Source organism: Carettochelys insculpta, chromosome 6 (assembly GCF_033958435.1).
Source record: "Carettochelys insculpta isolate YL-2023 chromosome 6, ASM3395843v1, whole genome shotgun sequence".
NCBI classification, from domain to species: domain Eukaryota; kingdom Metazoa; phylum Chordata; order Testudines; family Carettochelyidae; genus Carettochelys; species Carettochelys insculpta.
Window position 1 is genome coordinate 110,615,577 of NC_134142.1, and position 21,929 is coordinate 110,637,505.

A 21,929-nucleotide genomic window follows, 5' to 3' on the forward strand; every position below is an offset into this window, starting at 1 on the left:
ATTATGTGGCTGATCTGGCACCCACTGAAATCAATGGAAAAGAGCCTCATTGGTTTTAGTGGACTTTGGCCTGAGGCCTTGTTTACAGGACATACAGCTTCACTGAGATGTTACCACTTGTGGAGTAGTGCCGGGTGCTATGCAGCAGTGGCTAGGGTGACTTCTAAGCCATGGAATATAGGGCCAATGAGCTCATGCATGCGTCGTTACGGTACCTAGACAAGTGGATGTGACCTGGATTTTTAAAGTCTCAGATAAGAGGCACATGTATGTAGTAAGCGCCATGGAACACACAGGATTCCATTCTCAGTTATAGGCTGGCATCATAAAGGGACCTTACAAGGGACAGAAAGAGGCCTCTGAGACTACCCTCTGTGCAGAGGTTTCCCTGGCTAGGACAGGCCTAGCATTGGAGTTCTCCTGCCCATACCCAGGTCCTAGCATGAAGGAGAGGGAAGGAAGGAGAATGACACTGCTCTCTCTAGTTATTCTCTGTTGCTCAAAGACCACAGGAGTCCCTGGGAAGCAGAGGTGTAAGTCACAGCAGCCCTGAGGCTGCTCTAACATATACCAATGGCCAGGCGGACCCTAGAATAACCTTAAACACTGTATCTCAACCAGGGGTACGTGTACCCATGGAGGTGCCCCAAAGTTCTCCAGGTGGTACCTCAACTCATCTAGATATTTGTCTGATTTTACAACAGGCTTAAAAACAAAACAAAAAAACCCTCTAGTAAAGTCAGAACAATCTAAAAATTCATTCAGACAGTGACTTGTTTCTACTACTTCGTATGCCTTGCACTGAAATGTAAGTATAATATTTCTATTCCAATTCATCTATTTGATCACAAGATTGTAGAAAATCAGCAAGTTTTCAGTAGTCATCTTCTGTGATATTTTTGCATGGTTTTATAAGTGAGTAGTTTTTAAACGAGGTATAACTCGGTGATATGCAAAATAAATCTGATTCCTGCAAAGCGTACAGTAATCTGGAAAGGTTGAATGGCTCTTGTTTCAAGACCTCAGATTACCACAGGACCATGTTTCTCAGCTGGTGGTACATGTACGCTTAGGGGAAAGCGAGAGAAGTCTGGGGGTACTTTTTAAAAAAAAAAGGTTGAGAAACTCTGCCCCAGAGGATAGAGAGTATGATTACAGTGTAAAGCCACCCATAACCCATCTCCTCCAGACTTGCTCTAAGCACAGGGCCGGGGTAACTGAGAATGAGCCCTATGGCATCTTTAGGGGGGCTGGAGGTCAGAGTCAAAGCTGCTGGCAGTTGAGCCTGCCGCACCAGAGAGTCTATGGAATTTCCAGCATCTTCTAGCAAGATGGCATGTTAGAGACTCTTGTAAAATGTAACTGTTTGGTTCCATAGCGGTAGCAATACGTTGTCAAAGGAAAGGAATGAGAGATGGGAATGACATTTGCAGCAGTGGCAGAGGAGATTGCAGCTCAGGGACACCCAGGACTCGGGCTCCACTCACATAATTTGCAATGGCATCTGCACCTTGTTTCTGATGGAAATACATCCTTGGCTGCTGCTTTCTGCTCTCGCCTTGTGCAGCTTCCCCCATAAATCTCAGAGCACAGCTCAGCTGTCACCTTTGCACCAAAGAAAACCTGGGTGCAAAGGAATGGAGTCAGACCGGGACAGGAGGCGTCACCCCACACCTTCCCAGTACCCCCCGGTCAACATCCTAATGATCCCCTAAGGCAGGCTTGGCCAGGCTATGGGGCTGCATCCCACATGTGGGGCCTGACTTTGCCCTACTTTTTTGTTAGAATCTGGAAACTAAGAAAATGCAAATGGCTCCCTGGGGAGTGTTTTGTTGGCTAGGCCCATGTGCCTGTTCCTGTGCAGCTTGTTATTCATGCACCCAAATAAGGCTGCAGGGACGCTCACATGGACTAGGATTCCCCAGCAGCGACTCCTCCCTGCTGGTGGGGGCAGACACTGCAGCACTAGCAGGGAGACCAGGTGCCTACCCAGCCAGCAGGGACAGGAGAAAGCAGCAGTCTCCCAGCCTTGCCAGCAGGCAGCAGTGTGGTGAGGAGTTCAAGGGGGAAAGGAGCTACCCTGGAGCCTCTTCTCCTCCTCTCCCTCCCTGCCTGTACCCACTTGAGCCCTGGGGAGACTGACAGGTCACTGGCTAATTACAGGCTGGGTCAGTCCAATCTGGATAATCTCTGCGCCGAGGAACAAGCTGCAGCATCCCACTGGAGCAAACCGGGATAAGTATAGGCCACTTCAGAAATCTCCTTCCTCAGCTGCAGCGGCTCTGTATGAACATTGTCTCCAGCATGCAGGAATGCACCGCTTGAGCTCATCTGCTCTGATAACAATGGGGCAAATGCCTGAGCAGCCCTTCCTGGAGAGGCACTGACGCACTGCAAGCCAGGCAGCACCGAGGGTTCAGGCTGTTTGGTGAAGGGGAGGTAGCTGTGGCTGGGGAGCCTGAGCCGCTCTTGTCTCCTACCTCTGCCTCACAGAGCTGAGCCCTTTCTCTGCCTAGGCTTCTCACAGCAATAATAAACTGGTTCCCCCAATTTGCCTCCCAGATCATGCCTTGGGTAACCATATTTCCCTATGTGGAATATGGGACACGTGGTAACACTGCATGGAGTTAAGCAAGTTCAATGGCAATCCATTAGAACTATGCAGTGCAAACATTCAAAATAACATTAAATTGGCTGAGCCCCCATTTAAACAATGTACTGCATTATTGTAACAAAAATAGACACAAATTAAAAATATAGACCTACAATGAAGTGGTTATTGCTCCATAGACGTGCCTGCCTTGTTCTCATCTTGCTCTCCTCCAGAGCATGGGCTGCGAGTGTGAGAGAGGTGCAGATGCTATGGGGGGGGCACGGAGAGGAGAACTGGGGGTATGTGGGGGAAGTTTGGGGTATGCAAGTGAGCTGCTGGAAATCAGGGCTGGGTGTGTGCACAGGAGTCAGGGATAGGGGGCAGGAGTTAGGACAGGAGGCTGGGAGTGGGGAGGAACCCTGGAGCTGGGTTCAGGAACAATGTTAGCCATTTGATATTTTTGCAGCAGTATAAAAAGAGAATGAAACCTACTAGGCCAGTATTACATACACATGCACCATTTAAATTTCACTGGGGTCAGTGGATTTATAGCAGATAAATTATGGTGCCTGTTTGTTTCCTAGTTACTGCCCTTGGACCACCCCTTGCCTCCCCTCTCCATCCAGGCCTGGCCTAGCTAGCTCCCCCATTTCCCAGGGCAGGGCCAGATTAAGGTAGGGACTGGCAGTTTAATGGTTCAAATACCCCTTCCCAAGCAAATGCTAAAACTTGATGGAAATCACTTATCTGGAAATCCAGCTCTAAGTGAAAAGTCAAACAAATGAACAGGATGTATGCTAAATGTATGCTAATCCAGATGTTAATTTACCTTGTCTCAATTAATAAACACAGGATATTTTTAAAAAAAAATGATTGATCACTTTTCAGATAGCTACAAAACGCCTAAAGAATTTTGTTGTTAAAATAATTCTTTCCCTTCTAAACCCTTGACAGCATTGCAAAGTGGAGCAGCCAGATTCCCTACCCCCACCCTATTCCTCCCCTCAGCTCACCTTTTTCTACCTCCTCTCCCAGGGTGGGGGCTGTGGCTCTGGCCTCTGAAGGAAAGCACAGGCAGAAAGCATGGAGCAGGTGTTTAGCCTCCCAAAAGAGTGGGGGGAGGGTTTCTACCTGTCACACCTGCCTGGAGCCATTTGAAAGGTTCTGAGGCTCTCAGGCCTTTTATATTGCCTGGGATCCTAGGCACTTGCCCCCTTTGCCCCCCCCACCCATCAGTGGGCCAGGCCTCCCCCCATCCCACACGCCAAACCCCTGGGCCCCAGACCGGAGCCCTCCCGTCCTGCATCCCAAACCCTTCATCCAAGGCTCTGCCTCAGAGCATGCACTCCTAGCTGAAGCACCCTCACACCACTGGACACCCCAGCCTTCTGGCCCAGCCTGGAGCCCCCACCATAGTCTGAACCTGTTATTTTTGTGCTCACCCCAGATTCCAGGGGGTCCCACAAAATCTAATAGTCCTGGCCTCCAGCAGAGTTAATCCAGCCCTACCAGCCCTCCTCCATGATTCACCTTCCTGTCTTTGCTCCCTCCTGAGCCCTGTCCCTCATCCTTCATGGGACTCCTCCAAATGCATGATTCCCCATCTATCCCCTGGCCTGGGCCACCTCCCCTTTGTTTCAGAGACTTGCTTATTTGCCACTGTCTGTGGGCTACCAAACTAAGTGCAACCCCCAGCAGCTGTCCCCCCTTTCCTGAGTGGCTGCCCCCCGATTCCCCACCATAGGTCCTTGCCCTCCCTAGTCCAACCCTATTACCTGCTGGCATTGTTTGTGGGGGGAACTATCTGAGACACAGCCTCCTCTGTCCTTCTCAGGCAGTGTGAGCAAAGAGTGTACAGCAGCCACACAGCCTGACCCCCCTCCCTTGCCCCTCCTCCATTCCCCACCCCCCGCATTGCCATGGGGACTTCTAGCAACAGCATGTTTAAATAATCCGTTTAAAGAGCCCACCCACCTCCTCCAGCCTCTCCAGCTGGCTCTTTAAACACACAGTCCTTGCTTTTTAAAGCCCTGTCTCTTTCAAATTCAGGTCTCTGCTTTGCAACATACAGGATAATTATCCTGTTTTTAAAAAAGAGTTGAGATGCTCTCTCAGGAGATGAAAAGAGGGACAATCCCAATTTAAACAGGACGTATGGTCACCTTAGTCATGCCAGCTCACTTTGATGGGGGGAACTAGGCTTGGCTTCTAACTGTATTCAGCTGCTGGGCCAGAATATTGGATTAGGCACATGGATCATGGTATTTAGAAAGGTGAAACTGTTATGTCTCCCTAGCCGTAATCTCTTCTTCCTACAGTAAACTCTTTCCTATCTGGTATTCCATGATCAGAAACTGTCAAATAACTGGCATTTCAACTGTAAGCAAATTTTAGTTACGTTTTCCATAAGTACAGGATAGTGAAAGTAAATACAAATAAATACAGCAAGTTCACAATGTGTGATACTACTGTTGTTTTTGTTTTTGTTTCTTAATATCTAATCTTGTTTTTCTTTAGTGTTATGCATTGCTACGTATATCTCTCTATTATTCAGAATATTTGGCAACCTCCCAGTCCCAGGGGTGCCAGATATGAAAGAGTTTACTGTATTAGATCAGTGGTTCCCAACTTTTTCACTAGTGCAGACACCCAATCGCACCCTCCAAACTGTTAGTGGACCCCCATCAAAACTAATTGTAGCTGCTATGTACACTTCATTAAATGAAAAAGGAAACATAAATAATTAACATTTAAAACAATTCATGTTCATTTCTGACATCACAACAATTGAATTGCACATATCACAACAGATAAATTGCAAAGTTGCAATCAATCTAAAACTTATTTTTTATGATCATTTTATTTATCTTTTACTTTTTGCCCCATGGACTTCCTGCAATACTCTCACTGACCCCCAAAAATCCATGGGGAACCACTGAGTTAGATTTTCTTCTCCAGTTTAGCCATTGAGTAATCCAGTGCTCAAAGCCTGCATTTCCCTTAATTTCACAGTGACCATATCTCCCTGTCCCAAATAGGGGACTGGGAGATATGGGGGGAGGGGCAGCTCCTCCAACCCCAGGGAGCTGGGAAGGAAGTGGCAGCTGCTGGCGATCCCTGGGAGCTCTGGGGATGTGGCGGCTGCTGGCAATCGCCTGGAGCCTGGGGAAGCAGCAGCCACCACCAATCCCCAGGAGCCCAGGGAGAAATGGCAGCTGCCCACGCTTCCCAGAGGCTCGGGGAAGTGACCCCTGCCAGCAGCTTTGCCTGCACCGCTGCTGGTGGAAAAGGTGGACGGGGGGACAGGACAGCCCAATTATGGGACAGTTAGTCCCTTTTAATATATAAGTAGGGATGCCTTTTTGGCGTCCCAAACATGGGATCGTCCTGCCCAATTCGGGATGGATGGTCACTCTACTTAGTTGGCTCTTTTGATTCAAAGCCTATCTTTCTCTCGTGTGCTTTCTGGCATGCCTGAATCTAGCCTTTCTTCCCCACTCCCTCTTACACCTACTCTCCCCTCTTAGTGCCAAACTCTCCTTCATCACCCCCCACCCTTCATTCTTTCCCCTGGACTTCCCAAGCAGTCGTGTTGGTCCTGTTTCTCTCACAAGTCCCCCGCTCCACACCACCATCATTTCTGTCTAGTTTTCTCTTGCTGACTCTCCCCCCCGTGACGCTTCCACTTTACTAGTTGTTCCTCAGAACAGGTTCCAGGCTTCACAGGATGCGTGGATGGTGCATGATAGCAATCACATCCACCCATTCAGCTCGCTTTTTCAATCCAATGCACCTCCTCTCCTCTTGACTTTCCTAAATAGTTGCATGTCATGGCACCATTTTGCCACCTTATTGTACATTTGCTATGCCGGATCGTAAATGATAATGTTAGAGACAAATCGTCACGTGGAGCATTGTGGCTCCCTGCCATTAATTTTTCACCATCTTGGAAAATAGTCTCTCTATTCCTCCTCTGTGTTTATTGTCCGCTAGCCATTCTGTGTTATCCTCTGGAGACCTTTACTCCAGAATCCACACAGGTGAACCACTTTCAACATGGCCACTTATGTGTCTTACATTTCTGCGTGGAATTATCCTTACCATGAGCATCCCCTCATTCGTACCTCATTCCTTGCCCCCACCTAGTGCCATAAATTGCAGCCAACAGCCCAAGAGGGCTGGATGCAATGCCAAGTCTATCTTCACCATGATTAATCTACCACAGCAGAGCTTCTTTAGTGGTCTTGAGGTACCACCTTTGTGCTTGTTCCCTGCTGGACAATCTGGAAATCACTACCTTGCTGCATTAGCCACACCATGTAGGTTGTGACATTGGGTGAACCAAGTGGTTTCAATATAGCTTTCAGGATAGGTAGAAAGCATAGGTGGGAACCATTTAATTGACCCCACGTCAACAACAGCGATGTGCAGAAAGCATAGGGTCACCCTACTAGAACTGTCAAAAAAGAGAACAGGAGCTGAAACAGTGTCTACCAACTCACATTGTAGTAATGTACTAGACATCCTAGAACACTTTAAAACAACAGGAATTGGTAGATGCTGATACAGATACACTCTCTCACTATCTTTTATATGTAACTGTAAGAAAGCCAGATCCTTCCTGGCTTTTCCCATCCTTAGTGAGGTCCATACATCTCATCTCTGCAGCTGAGTTCATTGTTTCTTGTGTGATTTACAGCCGCAGGTGGGCCAGGCATGTGTCTCTCTTGATTGCGTGTGCACGTGTGTGTCTCTCTCTCTCCCCCTGTGCACAGAATCTATCCAATTTCTATCCATCCTCCAGGGCAGAGCAGAAACCCCGCTGTCTCCTTTGAATACCCTGATGGTGTTAGATGTGGGCTCCCAGTGCATAGCTGGCCAGACAGCCCTTGACAGCGCGTCTATGTTTGGTCCAGGTTACCAAGGCCTTGGCTGTAACTCCCTGTTTAAGGCTGCATTGAAGTCCCCCCCTTAAATATCTCTGTGCAGGTTGTGGACAGTCGCTGTCTGAGGTGATCTTCCTGGCAGACGTGTGCACTGACACCTGCGCCCTCTAGCCGCATGCCTGGGAGATGTGCTTTCCTGGCAGGTGGGTGCAAGGAAAGCTGAGCCGGAAGGTCATGCGGCTGGGCTGAGAGGGCATGGGGAAAGGGCATCCGTGACGGAGATTAAGTGGCGCGCTCCTACCCACAGCCTGTGCCGAGCACGTGCGCCTGGAACTGTTTGTTTCAGGGGGTGCTACTTCCTCCCCCTCCCCCGCCCCCGCACCAACTGGTAATTTAGAAAGAAGAGCCAGAGGCAGTGCTGCGCCGGGGATGCAGCAGCTCCTTGCCCCCCTCCTCGTGAGTATCCCTCGCGCTCTCCTCTTGTGCCTTGGCTGAGGAGGTGGACAGCCGGGTGGCTAGAAACAGATGGCTCCTCTTCCTTCCGCCACTAAGGGCGTGGGAAGGGGAGCAGGAGACAGCCGCCCTCAGCCTCCGCTGTCCTCCTCTCGCCTCCGGCTGGGCCGGGCCAAGCCGAGCCGAGAAGCTGCTGGCAGGTGAAAGGCAATGGGAAATTCCGTTACAGCAGGAATCCCAGGGCGGGGAGGACTCAGCAAAATAAATAGCGAGAGAGAGAGAGAGCAGCCAGGGCTGCTCTGCCGCAGCTGCACGGCCGGCTGGACTGACAATCGTTTAATCTCCCCACAGCAACCAGCTTCGATCCGGGAGAGCAGCAGGGCCCTAATGGCTGGCCAGGCAGGCTGGGCTTGGGGGGAGGGTAGTGCTGGAACCACCTCTGTTTGGAAACTCTTCACAACCTCCCCTCCCGCTGCCGCGGACTTGGTCTTCTTTCTGGCTGGCTTCTGGAGAAGCGCCGACGGCCGCCCTCTCCCATGCCAGTGGGTGAGGTGATGGGGGGATGCCAAGGGAGGGAACAGCCCCCTACGCGCTTGCTGGGGCGCTACCGCAGAGGCTTGTGGCGGCGGTGGGCGGAGAGGACAAGGGGGCAAGGAAGAGTGATGGATGTCAGCAGCGCCACGAACTCTCCGGCTGTGCTGTGAGGGGGGGCCGGAGCCTGCTGCAGGAGCTGGGCGCCCAGCTGCACCGAGAGCGGAACTGTCCCACTGCTGCATACATTAAAGGCTGCTCAGTGTGCAGGAGAATGCTCCTTTGTGGCCCATGAGAGTAAATACTATTCTCTGTCTCCTCCCCCGCCTCTGCCCTGCTCTCCTCCCTCCCCTCCACCTACTCCCAATCTCTCCTCTCTCCCTCTGTCTCTCCTTTCTCTCTTCTCCCGCTCCTCCTCTTCGTCCTCTCTGCCTCCTCGTCCCCCCCTTTATTCCTCCCCCATTGTTCTCCTTCTCCCCACCCCACCCCCAATCTGTCACTGTGGATATCACTTTGCCAGGCTACCGTTTTGTAAATTGGAACAGCCACCACGGAGAGAAGACAAGAACCCCCGTTGGGCCCACCGTGTCCTTTCGACGGAGCGTTCTGGATTCAGAGGCTACCCCCGGAGGGGTGCCTGGCTTGCATCCCCAAGACCCCTGCCCTCCAGCCAGCTTCGCCTGTTCCTGCTCCCTCTCCTGCTGTTTGCTTCATGGAGAACAAGAGCTGCAAAGGGGACAGCCTGCGGCCAGCTGTCCAGTGCAAGCACTTGGTAGAGAAGAAGACAATGACTAACCCCACGACAGTGATTGAGATCTACCCAGACACCACTGAGGTGAACGATTACTATCTCTGGTCCATCTTCAACTTCGTATACCTCAACTTCTGCTGTCTCGGCTTCATCGCCTTGGCTTATTCTTTGAAAGTAAGTACTGCTTGCAAGCCACGCTGCAGGGAATGCCCGGAGCCAGAGGCTCAGCTGGTGTAAATCGGTGTCATGCTATTGAAGTCAGCATTGCAATGCCAGTTTATGCCTATGGTCCTGTGTTAGAGATGCACGTTTGTCAGGAGAGATCTTGGGAATGGAAATGTTCTGTGTGTGCTGTGGGTAACCATGGCATTCAGATAACAAGGTGAGGGGCATGTCAGAGGGCTCTAGATAGAGGGATAAGAGGTATCAGTGACAGGAAATTTACAGTTCCCACTTGTCTGTGGCCTTTGATGTAATGCAATTTCGAGAACGTGAACAATTGAATTTTCTGCTAGGAGGACAAATAACGTCCTCCCCAGATAGACAGAATCCCTCCACATCTAGGGACCCATGTGGGGCAACCCCCGTCACTTCAGGAGTGAGCTTTAAGATGCTGGGTGATGCTGACTGCGGATAGGCTGCCGAGGGCTCTCTGGTGTATGATCTTAATATGTAATTTACAGCCTTCCAGCACTTTGCAAATCAAACTTAATTCAGCCTTGCAGCATTTCTGCAGGGGAGGGGGAGAGGGAAGGGTTTGTCTAATCCCCATGTTGCAGACAGGAACACTGAGACACAGAGCACTGAGGTGCCTTGGTGCTGGCCCCAGAAGAAGTCTGTGTGAGAGCTGGGAATAGAATCCTGGCTGGCAGTCCAGTGTTCAGTATACTGACGCCTCTCCCCTTAGTACTGTGCTAGCCTGAGGCTGTGCGTAAGCGAAGTAGCTAAAGGCTCTGGGCCAGAGCCTCAAATGGTGTAAAGCAGTGACTCCACTGACTGCCCTGGAGTGCTGGGGATGTATGCGAGGTCAAACATCTGGTCCCATATTGGAAAAGGAAGTCAGTCCTTAAAGGACTCCGCAGGGACCTGCTTAAGTTAGAACTCAGTGGGAGTCCTTCCATTGGATTCAGCAACCCTCGGTGTTTTCTGGAGTACGGGGACAGGGAGGGTCTGGAGGATCTGAGAGACTTGTAAGATGGACTTTAAGCACAAACAGACCAAATAGCCACTTGTGCCACAGCTCTGCCCCTCCTCCCCCTGCCTCGGCCCCTGCCAGCACACACAACCTCTGCCAAGTTCTGCTGCTCAGCACTCAGCCTCACCTTCTCCTCCAGCAGTGGGACCAGCCAGGCATGAAACAACTTGTTCCCCTCCTTGGAGATGGTTAAAGCAGCTCATGGCCTGATTCTGCCCAGGGTCCCCTAAATCATAAGGCCGGGCTTGGAGACCTGCCAGGAATGTGAGAACAAGGTCTGCTAGCTAACGGGGATGGACAGGGCTTTCTAAGGGAGGCATAAAGTGGGAGCCAGCATGCAGTGTGCAGCCCAGAAAGAAAGGGGCCTGTGTAGTTCAGGATTGTCCAGCTTGTAGCCTGCAGCCTGTTCCCTGCTCCCTACTTTGTTGGCTCATCCTAGACATGGAGTCAGAGTCTGAGTCTAAGAGGCCAGTTGCCCCACTGTGCTGTTCTTCCCTGAGGGCTCCAGCTCTCTGTGTGTCTGTAAGGTAATGCTGGCAGAAGGTAACACTATCCTTCGAGCCCATGAAACCTTCTGTAATTGCAGGGTGAGAACACACCCGCTGGGCTGCAGGAGTTTGTTGCTGGTGAAGCCTGTCAGCAAGCATCTCTAATCGTGTGTCAAGGAAGAGAGGGGCTGAGGGGCTGGAGGTTTTTTGTGGGTTTTTTCCCTCATAAAAGCAATTAGATAAGTGCATATGCAAAGGAGAGCAAGCAGCAGGCGCCTGGGTGGCCCTGAGTGTGTCATCATTTGGCTGGCCTCAGGGGCAGGAATCTAGTGGATGTGATTAGGCAGGCAGCATTTAAAAGGCCAGTGCACAAAGGGTTTTCATCACAGAAACAGATCAATTAACCCCATCTAATGCCAGTGACTGTGGCTTCCACGAGAAGGCAAGGAGGCTGTTTCTGAACCAGCTGGGCCCTGGGGTGCCGTTACGGTAGAGGCAGTGTGATCTAGACCGCTGAGCACAGGGACTGTGATTACCACTCACCGGATGACCCTGGGAAGTCCTTTACTACCTCAGTGCCTCAGTTTCCCGAGCGAAAATAAGGATAAGAAAGTTCACTGCTGGTCTTTGCAGGCATGTGAGGAGACCAAACACGCTGCCATTTGCAAAATGCCTAGACCACAAAGGACTCTAAAAGTGCTGAGCGCTACCATTGCCGTGGCTGTCCCACAGACAGTTAGAGCCACTGCCAGCATCAAACAGGGATGAAATGGAAGTCTCGCTTACCACATAATATCCTTGGGATGAACACAACAGTATACAGTAAGGAATAGGTTTTCCCCTCTCTCCTTTACTCCCAGCTGTTCGTTAGCTTACATTTGCTTTAAGAATATGGACACTTCTCTCCCACAAAGCAACCCTAACAACAGAAGGTTGAGACAAGATTTTGTGTGGGGTGGAGAAGGAATGAAACCAGATATTTCTATTTATACACCAACCGTTGATGAAAAGCAACAATAGAGACATGATTGGAGCACAAGACTAAATCCTTAACAGGAGCATTGGTTGAAATGTGGCTTCTCTGCCTTTTGCAAGCTTTGTAAATTCCCTCCGGTTACACCAGGAGGAAATGCTAGCTAGCAAGGCAGAAGAGGGACAGAATCAATGGAGGAGGCTGAGCATTTCACAGAGTCAATCATCATTATCCTCTGCAAATGTGTGAAGGTATAAACCCTAGTGTGAGCACAGACTAAGGCGGTCCGGGGAACCACCAAGAGAATTAGGATGAGCTGAGGAAAAGGAAAATATAAACTGAAGATCAGGAGATGCGTGTGCTCATGGAATCTGAGGTCTATCAGCCTGTGGAGCAGCCTCCTTTTGGAAGTGAGGTAATCCACATCACTTGAGAACATTCAGCTACACTGAACCAGATATGGTAAGTTACCTACCTGCCATGCAGAGTCCTGCTCTGGTAGGGGATGGACTAAATCAGAGTTTCTTAACCTGTTTGATAGCAAAGCCTAGCTTGCTGCCTTACCCAACTGTGTCAGGGAGATCTTGGGCACTGGCACAGGCCACAGATCAGCCATTGAGTGACACCGGACCAGCTTGAGTTCTTTGGCAGAATAAAAATGGCAAATGTAATGTTCTTCAGAGATACAGGACAGTCTCAAGGAAAGGCAAGGAGAACAGTGACCATGATATGTCAGGCCATGAAGTCAGGTGGGGAGGTGGTGGGGGTGCGGCAGTTCAAGCGAGAGAATGGGGAATAACTGGATGTAGTAAAATAACTCGCACAGGAGAGCCTGTGAGAGAAAATGTGTTCATGTCTGTACTCTTAGCCATCCTGCAGAGGGGGATATCCCTGCCGTAGAATTATTTCGGATGCGTGTATGCCTGTGTGTGCACATATGAATGCACAAAATACCTCACTCTTTGTTAGTTGCTATAGGATTTTAGAGTCATTTCTACAGAGCCCTGTTGGATTCTCCTCTGTCTCTGTTACATGTTGTAGGACTTTCCCAGAGGGTAAGAAAAGGCTGGAAGGACTTAAATAACTAGGAAAAAAAGGTCCTGTTAGTTAGACCTCTTGCTTCTCCCCTGAGGCATAGATTTAGGCCCTAGTCCTTTAAGGAGCACCAAGCTGAGTAGAGATCCAGTGGAGTAAAGAAGGCTTCATGACCCAGGCTGCTATGATGAATAAAAACAAGGTTACTTCATTGGGAGCCACAGCTGTGTGATTTGCTGGCTGGGGTGCAGCCAGTGCGCTGAAGTATTTGGGGTCCCCAGATTCTGTTCTTTAAACTTACTTTAAATAATGTAAGCATTTCAGAAACCCCAGGAAACGTTTTACATAAGAAAAATGCAGAGTCCCATTGACTTCATTAGAACCACTTGTGCAGAGCTGAGCACATGTTAAAGTACCTGGCTGAATCATACTTTTGAGATGCACAGCTATGAAAATAATACACCCCCTTCTGCTCTTCTGCTTCCTGCCTCCTGGGGTGTGTGTGATTAGACATCTATACCCTTCCCAGTGTGCTTGGATTGTCAGACTGCAACAGCACCAAAATGTGCTAGATGCTGTCAACACCCCTGCAGCAAAGAGCTGGTGTTCCCAGTCAAAGAAGAACAGCAGGTGGGGCTGGGGCATGGACTACAACATACAAGCCACGTATTTGATATAAGTTTTAAAAGTACCTGCACACTGTGTCTTTACTTATACTCCCTCTTTCTAACCCACAATGGCCACTGGTATAGTTTTGTTGACTGCAGTGAGGCTGCACCCATTTACACTAGCTGAGGGTTTGGCCCATGACTCCTCGGTCTCTGGGCTCAGCCAAATGGAAAGCAAGCAGTGTGCCTAGTTGCAAATGGATGAGTGTTTTTGGAGGAGGGAGAGCAGGGTGGAAGAGTAGGCATGGATGCAGGGAGATTTGAAAGACCATGGCAGCACAAGGATCAGTAAACATACAGCACAGACACTCATGGTGCCTGATAAACTTGAATAGGGAGATGATTTTCTTTTCTAGAAGCAAATTTTGTGGCCCTGACTTCTGCACAGAATATTCAACATGCTCCCCCCCGCCCCGCATTTCCCAGCTCTAAGCACTAATAAATGATGCATCAGCACTTATTAAGAGACTACTTCAATCACCAGCCAAATCCTTCAATGCACCAATTACACAGAAAGGTAGTAGATCCGAGAGGCTGGGATCACAATCACTTTTTAGTCTGGAAGTCTAATTTCAGGATGCATACGCGGACATTGGGAACATAGACTCCCTTTTGTGTCCACCCAGTTCCAGGGTTTCAGTGTTTAAAAATAGTTTCCCATGTGTTAGTTCCATCAGGTGATCCTAGCTTACCTCCAAAGATGGGTCACACCAAGATGCTACAGGGCATCCGAGAGCCTTGCATTTCCATTTTAAAGGAACGTAAGTTCTGCATATGAGGAATGTATGTGCTGGAGCCGTACTGATTTTACCTTTTCTCTGCGCCTGCTCTGCCAGTGGGCACTTGAAGGGAATTTAATAGAACAACAGTGGTGCAATGCCTACGTCTGACAAAGAGCTTATTTTGTGCAGCCTCTTTCCTTTGCAGTGGAGATCAGGTTTTAATGCACTGTTTAACCACAAGGAAGCAGTGGCGTAGAGGTACAACGATGGGAATCATGAAACCTAGGTCTTATTCCTGGCTCTGCAACAGGTGGGTGATTTTTGGGCTCCTTCTTTCCCTGTGTCCCCTCCCACCTTTCATGGGTCTAATATGTTTGGAGTGTAAGTAGGTGAAGATGGGTGTGTGAAGGTTTGGTCTTCGCACTTGAGGGAAAGGGGTTATAACATCCGAAGAGGCCTAGCTGCGTGGAATGAGGAAGGTTACGCCTCCTGAGTACTCATGGCAATAATGACTCCATGAGGGAAGCTGTCCGCCTCTCAGGCTCTTCTCTCAGAACAGTGTTTCCCAACTTTTTTGCTGCCTTCCTATGCTGCATCACCTCAAAGACTAACACATCTATGTGTTATGTCCAGTTCCTCAAAAGACCCACGAAAGCTCGTTGGCTAATAAATGGGTTGGTCTTTAAGGTGCTGCAGGACTGCTTGTTACTTGTGAGGCTACGGACTGACATGGCTACTCCTTGATGCTGTATCCGTGAGAGCTCAGGGACCAGCCATAGCCCCAAAGGTCTTCAGGAAACAGGAATTAAAATAAATGCAGCTGCTTCACAAGTGGCACAGTGACAGAGTGAGCCAAAACGGCAAGATCCTAGAGTTGGTCAGTGAGGAGCATCTGCACCTAGGAGGGGCTCACAAGCAATTTGTAGAGGAGTCAAAGACTCTTCATGCGTTTCCTACACGGGCAGTTACTTGTGCGCAGGGAGGCAGAAATTGGCATGTTATGTGGAAAAGGTGGGACTTTCTAGGCCCTCACCACCAATGTATACGTCCCACATGCAACCCACATGCAGCAGGTTGGGTAGCAAAGCCCAAGTAGCATTAGGTTCAGTCAGTTCAGAACTCGTATTATTACTGTTATTAAAATGCGTGTGTCCGCACGGTACACTGACAGCCCCACTGTGTGACTTGTTTGTGCTCCTGGTGATCTGATGGGGACAAGGTCTGGCCTAAAAGCGGGAAAGGATTTTGTGGAGAGAGCTTTGCTGGGGAAACCACGGTAGCAAGATCCCTGGAAGAAAGGGAAAGGGAGGGTTGAAAGGACAAAACAGTGGACACTGAGCAAACAAGTAGACAGACGACTTCCAAGTCCAGCGTCCATGAAGGGGAAGGTACAAAGCTGAGTGCAAGAGAGAGACAAAGGGGAGAGGGGAGGATTGGGAGGCACATAGGGCAGTAGCAGAAAGTAAGATCAGAGGTATTGGAGCTTGACACTGATGAACTCTGAGACAGGCAGCCTGTTACAGGAGTGGAAGGGGACAGAGGATGATGTGAGCAGACCATCAGGAAAAAGGGTAATTCTAGTGTAGGCTGTTTGGGACATGTTGAGGGGCGAGAGGTGAACAACTTCCTGGGAAATTGGTGACGACTTTCTGGGGGCCAGCTGGCCAAGACACATACAAGTTCTGTTCGTGGCAATGGAGAGGAGAACCTGGATCTGGTGAAATTAGAGGGGATTAAACCAAAGGCTGGCTACAATACTAATGAGATGCTGAAATGAATATTCAGCGCCTCATTGGCATGCTGCCAGCTGCGGCACTAGGAATAAGGGGATTTCGATGTTTGCAGAGTCCTTTTGAAAAGGACCCCTGTATAGACAAGCCACATGCGAGCAAAACACAGCACTTTTGAAGTTTTATGGCTAGCAGCATGCTAATGAGGCACTGAACATTCATTTCAATGCCTCATTAGTATTCTTCGATTTGGCCATTAGCATGGCCATTTCGAAGTTTTTCCTAAGTGTAGACATAGCCCAGGTGTTGCAGAGGAAGGAAAAGCAACCTTGCAGCAGTCAGATGTGAAATAATCTGTGTCCCAGATTAGGGCTCATTCAGATCTCCAACAAGCAGCCATTGGTTTAAGGCTTGAGTATACTCCCTTGTAGAATTGGTGTTATCACTCACAATGAGAGAGGCGGCAAAGTGATGTGGAGAAGGAATGGGCTTGTGGTTAAGGAACTGAACTAAAGGGTTCGGAGTTTAATTCCTGTCTCTGCCCCAGCCTTCCTGTGTGGTCTTGGTCAAGTCACTTAGTATCTGTACCACCAGTCCTGGGTGAGAGGGAAATGATATTTTCCTGCCTTCCAGAGGGGTTGTGAGGACACATCCTTTAATATTTGTGTGGCACTGAAATATCATAGTAATTGTCATGTGAGTATTGAGATAGCTAGTGTGAGGCTGGAATACAAGGAAGATGGGCAGCTCCTTACGGGTGACTGAGAAGAGACAGGGAGGAAATGTCCATCTGCTCTTAGCAAGATTGGGTTTGGTGTGCTGCCAGGGGCAATGGCTGAGTGGACACTGGAGATGTGAGACCAGACAGGAGAGGAGAGGGCAGAAAGCAGTAGGAAGCTTAATCAGACCGTTCACAGTTTGGGAACAGAGACTGTCCTTTCATTGTTTGTGAATACAGTGCCCATCCCAGTGGGGCCCTGACCATTCATTGGAGCCTCAAGGCTTTCCCACAATAAAAATGATAATGAATCATTTGAATAGAGGTGGTAGCCACAGAAACATACGGGAAAATGCTGAGGGAGAAAGGGGAACTGGGGAGACAATCCTGAAAGAGTCCAACAGGAGGGAGGGGGAGGATGAGTTGTCCAGAAAGGGGAGGTAGAAACAGCCACCGAAGAAGCTGGGGGGAAAGCCAAGGGACAGAGAAAGATCAGATCTTTTGAAGTCGGTAGTGAGATCCAGCAAAGCACAGCTGCAGAAAACTCCCTGTGAATTTGCTAGCAGGAGGTTGGTCATATTATGCCACCGGTCCAGACGTTTTTGGTGGAGCAGAGAGGGCACAAGCCAGCATGGAGGGAATCAAGGGGAGGACAAGAGCATGAGGCAGGCGGGCGGAGTTTGCAGGAGGAGGTGGACAGAGACGTCACAACTGAGGCAGGTGGGACTGTTGAATCGATAGCATTCAGAGAGAAGGGGACAGAGGGATGAAAGTGATAAGAGACTGAGCAAGGGTGAAGAAAAGATGTGACTGGATGAGGACACACTAAGGGTATGTCTATACTTACGGGGTGGGGGGGGCAGTTCGTCACACCACAGTCGATCTTCCGGAGCTCCTGTGTGCAGATGCGGCAAAATCGATCTCTCTGGGCTTGGCTGTCAACCCTGGTACTCTACACTATGGAATGTCGGCACAAGCCCGAAGAGCCCCGATCTACACTAGGGAACAGAGTCGATCCTGATACGTCGATTCTAAATATGCTAATGGTGTGGCTAGAATTGTGTGTCTGGGATCAACTTTGATCCCTGGGGTAGACCAGGCCTGAGCATTAGACATCAGAATCAGAAACCAGGGTGAAGGAGGAGAGTGTGGGGCAGGGGTGGTGGAAGTGTTGGGGAAAGGAGTAGAAGAGAATCTGTGATGGATATCACCACTTTGAATGTATGTGCAAGCGCTAGGGCTGGGGTGAAGCAGGTGAGAGAAGGTGCTGGGAAGAGGGCCTCAGGAAGATGTCCCTGGCACATCAGAGTGAGGCCAGGGTCTGAGAGCACAGAGACTGAGGGAAGAAGCAGCTCTTGTGAGCTGGAGGGAGGGCAGTGAAGGAAGGAGTGCAGCAATCTGTGTAGTCATGGGATGCCATGAAAGTACTCAGCAGTGCAAGAACTGGAGCGGAAGGAGTGAGGGCAGGCAAAGCCGTGGGTGGGGAAGAGACGAAAGAGTGTCCCCATGCAAAGGGGGAGATGGGAGCCAAGAGAAGGAAAGAAGCTAGAAGCAGAGAGGAGACGTGAGGGTGGGACAGGAAGAAAAGCGGGAAAGAAGACATGGGAAATTGGGGAAGGGGAGAAAGAGGGGACTAGAGGGCAAGACATAAATGGGGAAAGACAGGTGAGAGACAGGTAAGGAGGAAGGGGAAGGAACAAGAAGCCTGGAGAGAAATGGGGAAGGCTGGTGAACAGAAGTCAATAGGAAGGAGGTGGAGAAGGCAGGGCCAGAGGAGGAGCAGAGCTGTCCTCTCAGGAGTGTATCTGTGTCTGGGACCTTCCCTGAATGATTTCTACTTGGGTGCATGGAGCTGCCTTCCTGGTAGGGGCTGATATGGGGGAGATCCCTTCTGGCAGCTTGGCTGACAAGTTAGGACTGGATGCATGGGGGGCTCTGGTGCTCTCTACATGGTGTTTTGGGGCTTGATTCTCACTCCTACCTGCTTCTGCCAAGATAATGAGGACTGTACCCTTAATTGCAAACTCCTGCTGCCTCAGACCTCGGGTACCTAGGCTAGGCCATGTTGGCCTGAAGCCCCCCACACCTGAGTTTGCATGGGCCCTGCCCAGAAAAGGAGGAGTTTTCTTATTCAGTCTCTGCTCTGCAGGGAGAAGACCAGGCCCCTGAGAGTGGCTCACTTCCCAGCTCTGGCTGCGCAAGTCTCCATGTGGCTGCTGCTGTTCTCAGTTGCTGCTGCTGGCTGTTCCTGACAGTCTGCTCCCATCAATAGATGCTCTCTGGGTCCAGCTGCACCACGGGGGTGGGTGGGAGGAAGGCGCAGAGTCTTAACATGCATGTAGCACATGTTTGACTGACTGCCATGGTAGGTTCTCGCTCGCACCTTAACATCAGCGAAAGAGTCTTCCTAGAGCCAGTGTGAAGCGTGATAAAACTGGGAGTGTGTTTGCAAAGGGCCCTCCTGTCCAGGGCAACAGAGTGGAAGAATACACCTATTCGAATGCACAAAACATTACTTTGAGGCCTGGCATGAGCTCCCAGCCTCCCTGAGCTGGGATCACACATCAATCTACTGGGTCTGAGGTGGCTGTTACTGCCTTGTGCCCAGTGAGTCATGTCAAGCTCCCAGGACAGCATCAACTTGTAAATGCTGCAAGAGTTACAGAGCAAATTGCTGAAAAGTGGCTGAAATCAACCCTGGTATATGTTTTTGGGAAACTCTTGGTCAATAAAAGCCTTAGATTTTCCTAGGTAGGACTGCGGGGCAGGCACAGGGTGTTTCATGGCTTGCCAGTGACATCTGGCGTCCAAGGAGGAGTTTGCAGTTTCTAACAGCACGTTTAGGAAGCAGCAAGAACTATCTAGAGGCTCGAATCCTCCATTCAGGGAACAGGTGCTAGAAGGTTGGCAACATGTTGCCCTGCTCTGACCTCCTCCGGGAGTGGAGAGGTGAAGCTTTAGGCCCATTCTGCTCCAGCCTGTCTGCCGAGCCTGCCAATCAGGCTCTAAGGAGTGTCGGGTGTGATGGTGGCTTTGTGGTGCAGACCTGCATCTGCTAGGAACTAGACTAGCATTGTCAGCTGCTGAGTGATAACACCGTCCGGTCCCTATCCACGCGGACTGTTGTCAGACTCATGAGAGAGGTGCGCAGGGTCATCATCACCAACCTTCAGGGGCCGCCTGTGCTTCCCGACCATGGACATGTCTAAAGTCACTGCCTCTGAAATAGCAGCATATCCACCCAGAGCATATTTTCAGCTGTAATGTCCTTTATAGTCTTGGAAGGTGTCAGCTGCGTAGGACCTGCTGAAAGTACATGAAGCCTGTCATATTTATAGGCTGTAGGACTGTGCCTTGCATCTAACTGCAGTGGGAGCCAGTGCCAGATTTGACACGCCCGGGCTCTGAATGCAGTAGAAAAGCACATTCACAATGGAACAAGTGCCAGCATTCCCACGCTAAAGGCCACGGGAGCCAAAACCAGCATATCAGTGTTGGAATTCACACAGCCATCTTTGGAATACAGTCGGAAGCATGCGCTAGTGCTAGAATCCACCCTACAGTGCATCCAGGATCCATACCTGAGTGCACTTTTGTGCCAGGAATTACATTCCTAATCTCTGAATGCTGCAGGAACCATGCACCTGTGCCAGCCTTCACACTGAATTCAACAGGTCCCCACCAGAGGCATTACAATGCCTGGCCATGCACCAGTGTCCATTCTAGCATCAGGAGTGACACCGCAGTGCACTATAGTGCCAGGAGTTACAGGGTTAGCCTCTGAATGCAGTGGAAAACAGGTTCCAAGTGTCCCCATGCATTATAACCCCTGCTGATATCACTTTAAGCTGATTAGTTTGCTTGTCATTTTTTATGTCTCTCCAAATGCTTTTCATCTCAGGTGCGGGATAAGAAACTCCTCAACGACCTGAACGGAGCAGTGGAAGATGCCAAGACAGCCCGGCTTTTTAACATCACCAGCTCGGCACTCGCCACTTTCTGCATCATCCTTGTCTTCATTTTCCTGCGATACCCGCTCACTGACTACTAGAGCGAGGCCAGCAGCAGCTGCCGAAAAGCCTCAGTGCCGAGTCTCCTTCAGCAAGGACATTAAATGACTATCCATCGTTATTGCAAAAAATAAACCCAACCCAGCATCCCCCACCCTCGACTGATATTTGAACTTGTGTAGAAAAAAGACATTACTTTTACATTTTTATGGAAAAAATATTTATTTTCATTATAAACAAGTGCGTGATGACGACAATATGCAACACTTAGAACTAACCGCAGCATGACCCAATAGATATGTAGTTAGATACTTCAGCCATAGTGCCGGCAGAGGAGAAAACACTGTATCATTGATGATCCACTGATTAAAGTTACATAAACAGCCCAAGTACTGAGCTGTGTTAGAGATGGAAAACAGCAAACAGCCCTGTTGGGAGTTGGACTCCAGATCTAGCAGAAAGAGTGCGCACTGATTTAGAGCTCAAGAGGGGGAGGAAAATGTCTGCTACTGTGAGATAAAACGGGAGTAACGTAGAGCAAATTCAGGACATATCAGATGAGTTCAGGCTGCTACCACATTCCCCTTCCCCCATTCTCTCATTCCTCTCCATCCCTTATATATTTTGGCCTTTACCTCTTTTTATACTTTCTCTGAATTTCATTGGAAGGCCACACAGCTTACAGTTCCCCATCCCCAGAGAGTACATAGAGAATCCTGAAGCCTCCAGATAAACCCCAAAGAACTAAAACAAAACAAAATCATCCATGGAATCTCCTGCAAATGCAGATAAATCAGGCAATGTTGGGTACACTTGCATACATCCTGTATACCGACTCCTGCTGTACTTCTGTAACCTGTCAATAAAGATACCTCTGACCATCCAATGCTTGTCTGGTTAATTTCACACTTGGCAACAGATTAGGATAGTTTCCCCCTTTGGGCTCATATTAATCCAATGAGGGGCAAAGAAGGTAATTAAAACTCCCAGCTGGTCACTCTAATCTCTACAGCCATAATTTCCTACTTTTGCAGTGTCTGTGGACAGGCCTGGATTAATGAGTAACATCACTTAACAAAGTTAAGTAAAGTTAACCAACTGACAGGGAGCAGTTTTACCAGCAGTGGAACAGAGGACTGACGCACAAGCAGCAAGCACCATGGCAGGAATGGGAGC

General features: G+C 49.6%; 1 protein-coding gene across 2 annotated transcripts; it reads left to right on the top strand.

Annotated features, from left to right (window-relative positions):
• Positions 1 to 7,901: 7,901 nt before the first annotated feature.
• IFITM10 (interferon induced transmembrane protein 10) lies at positions 7,902 to 21,630 on the top strand. 2 transcript variants are annotated; one of them, XM_074995990.1, is made up of 3 exons: positions 7,902 to 7,935; positions 8,984 to 9,388; positions 20,645 to 21,630. In XM_074995990.1, exons 2-3 carry the CDS (start codon positions 9,176 to 9,178, stop codon positions 20,792 to 20,794), a joined length of 363 nt encoding a protein of 120 aa, XP_074852091.1. In that variant the 5' UTR covers positions 7,902 to 7,935; positions 8,984 to 9,175; the 3' UTR covers positions 20,795 to 21,630. The 2 variants fall into 2 exon arrangements, with proteins under 2 accessions (XP_074852091.1, XP_074852092.1); XM_074995991.1 differs by lacking the exon at positions 7,902 to 7,935 and adding an exon at positions 8,375 to 8,478.
• The last annotated feature ends 299 nt before the right edge of the window (positions 21,631 to 21,929 follow it).

Bases quoted from the DNA above. Each gene is read 5' to 3' on its own strand.
- IFITM10 (XM_074995990.1), top strand. From the start codon at position 9,176: ATGGAGAACAAGAGCTGCAAAGGGGACAGCCTGCGGCCAGCTGTCCAG. The intron at 9,389-20,644 runs GTAAGTACTGCT...TTTTCATCTCAG, and splicing joins CCTTGGCTTATTCTTTGAAA to GTGCGGGATAAGAAACTCCT.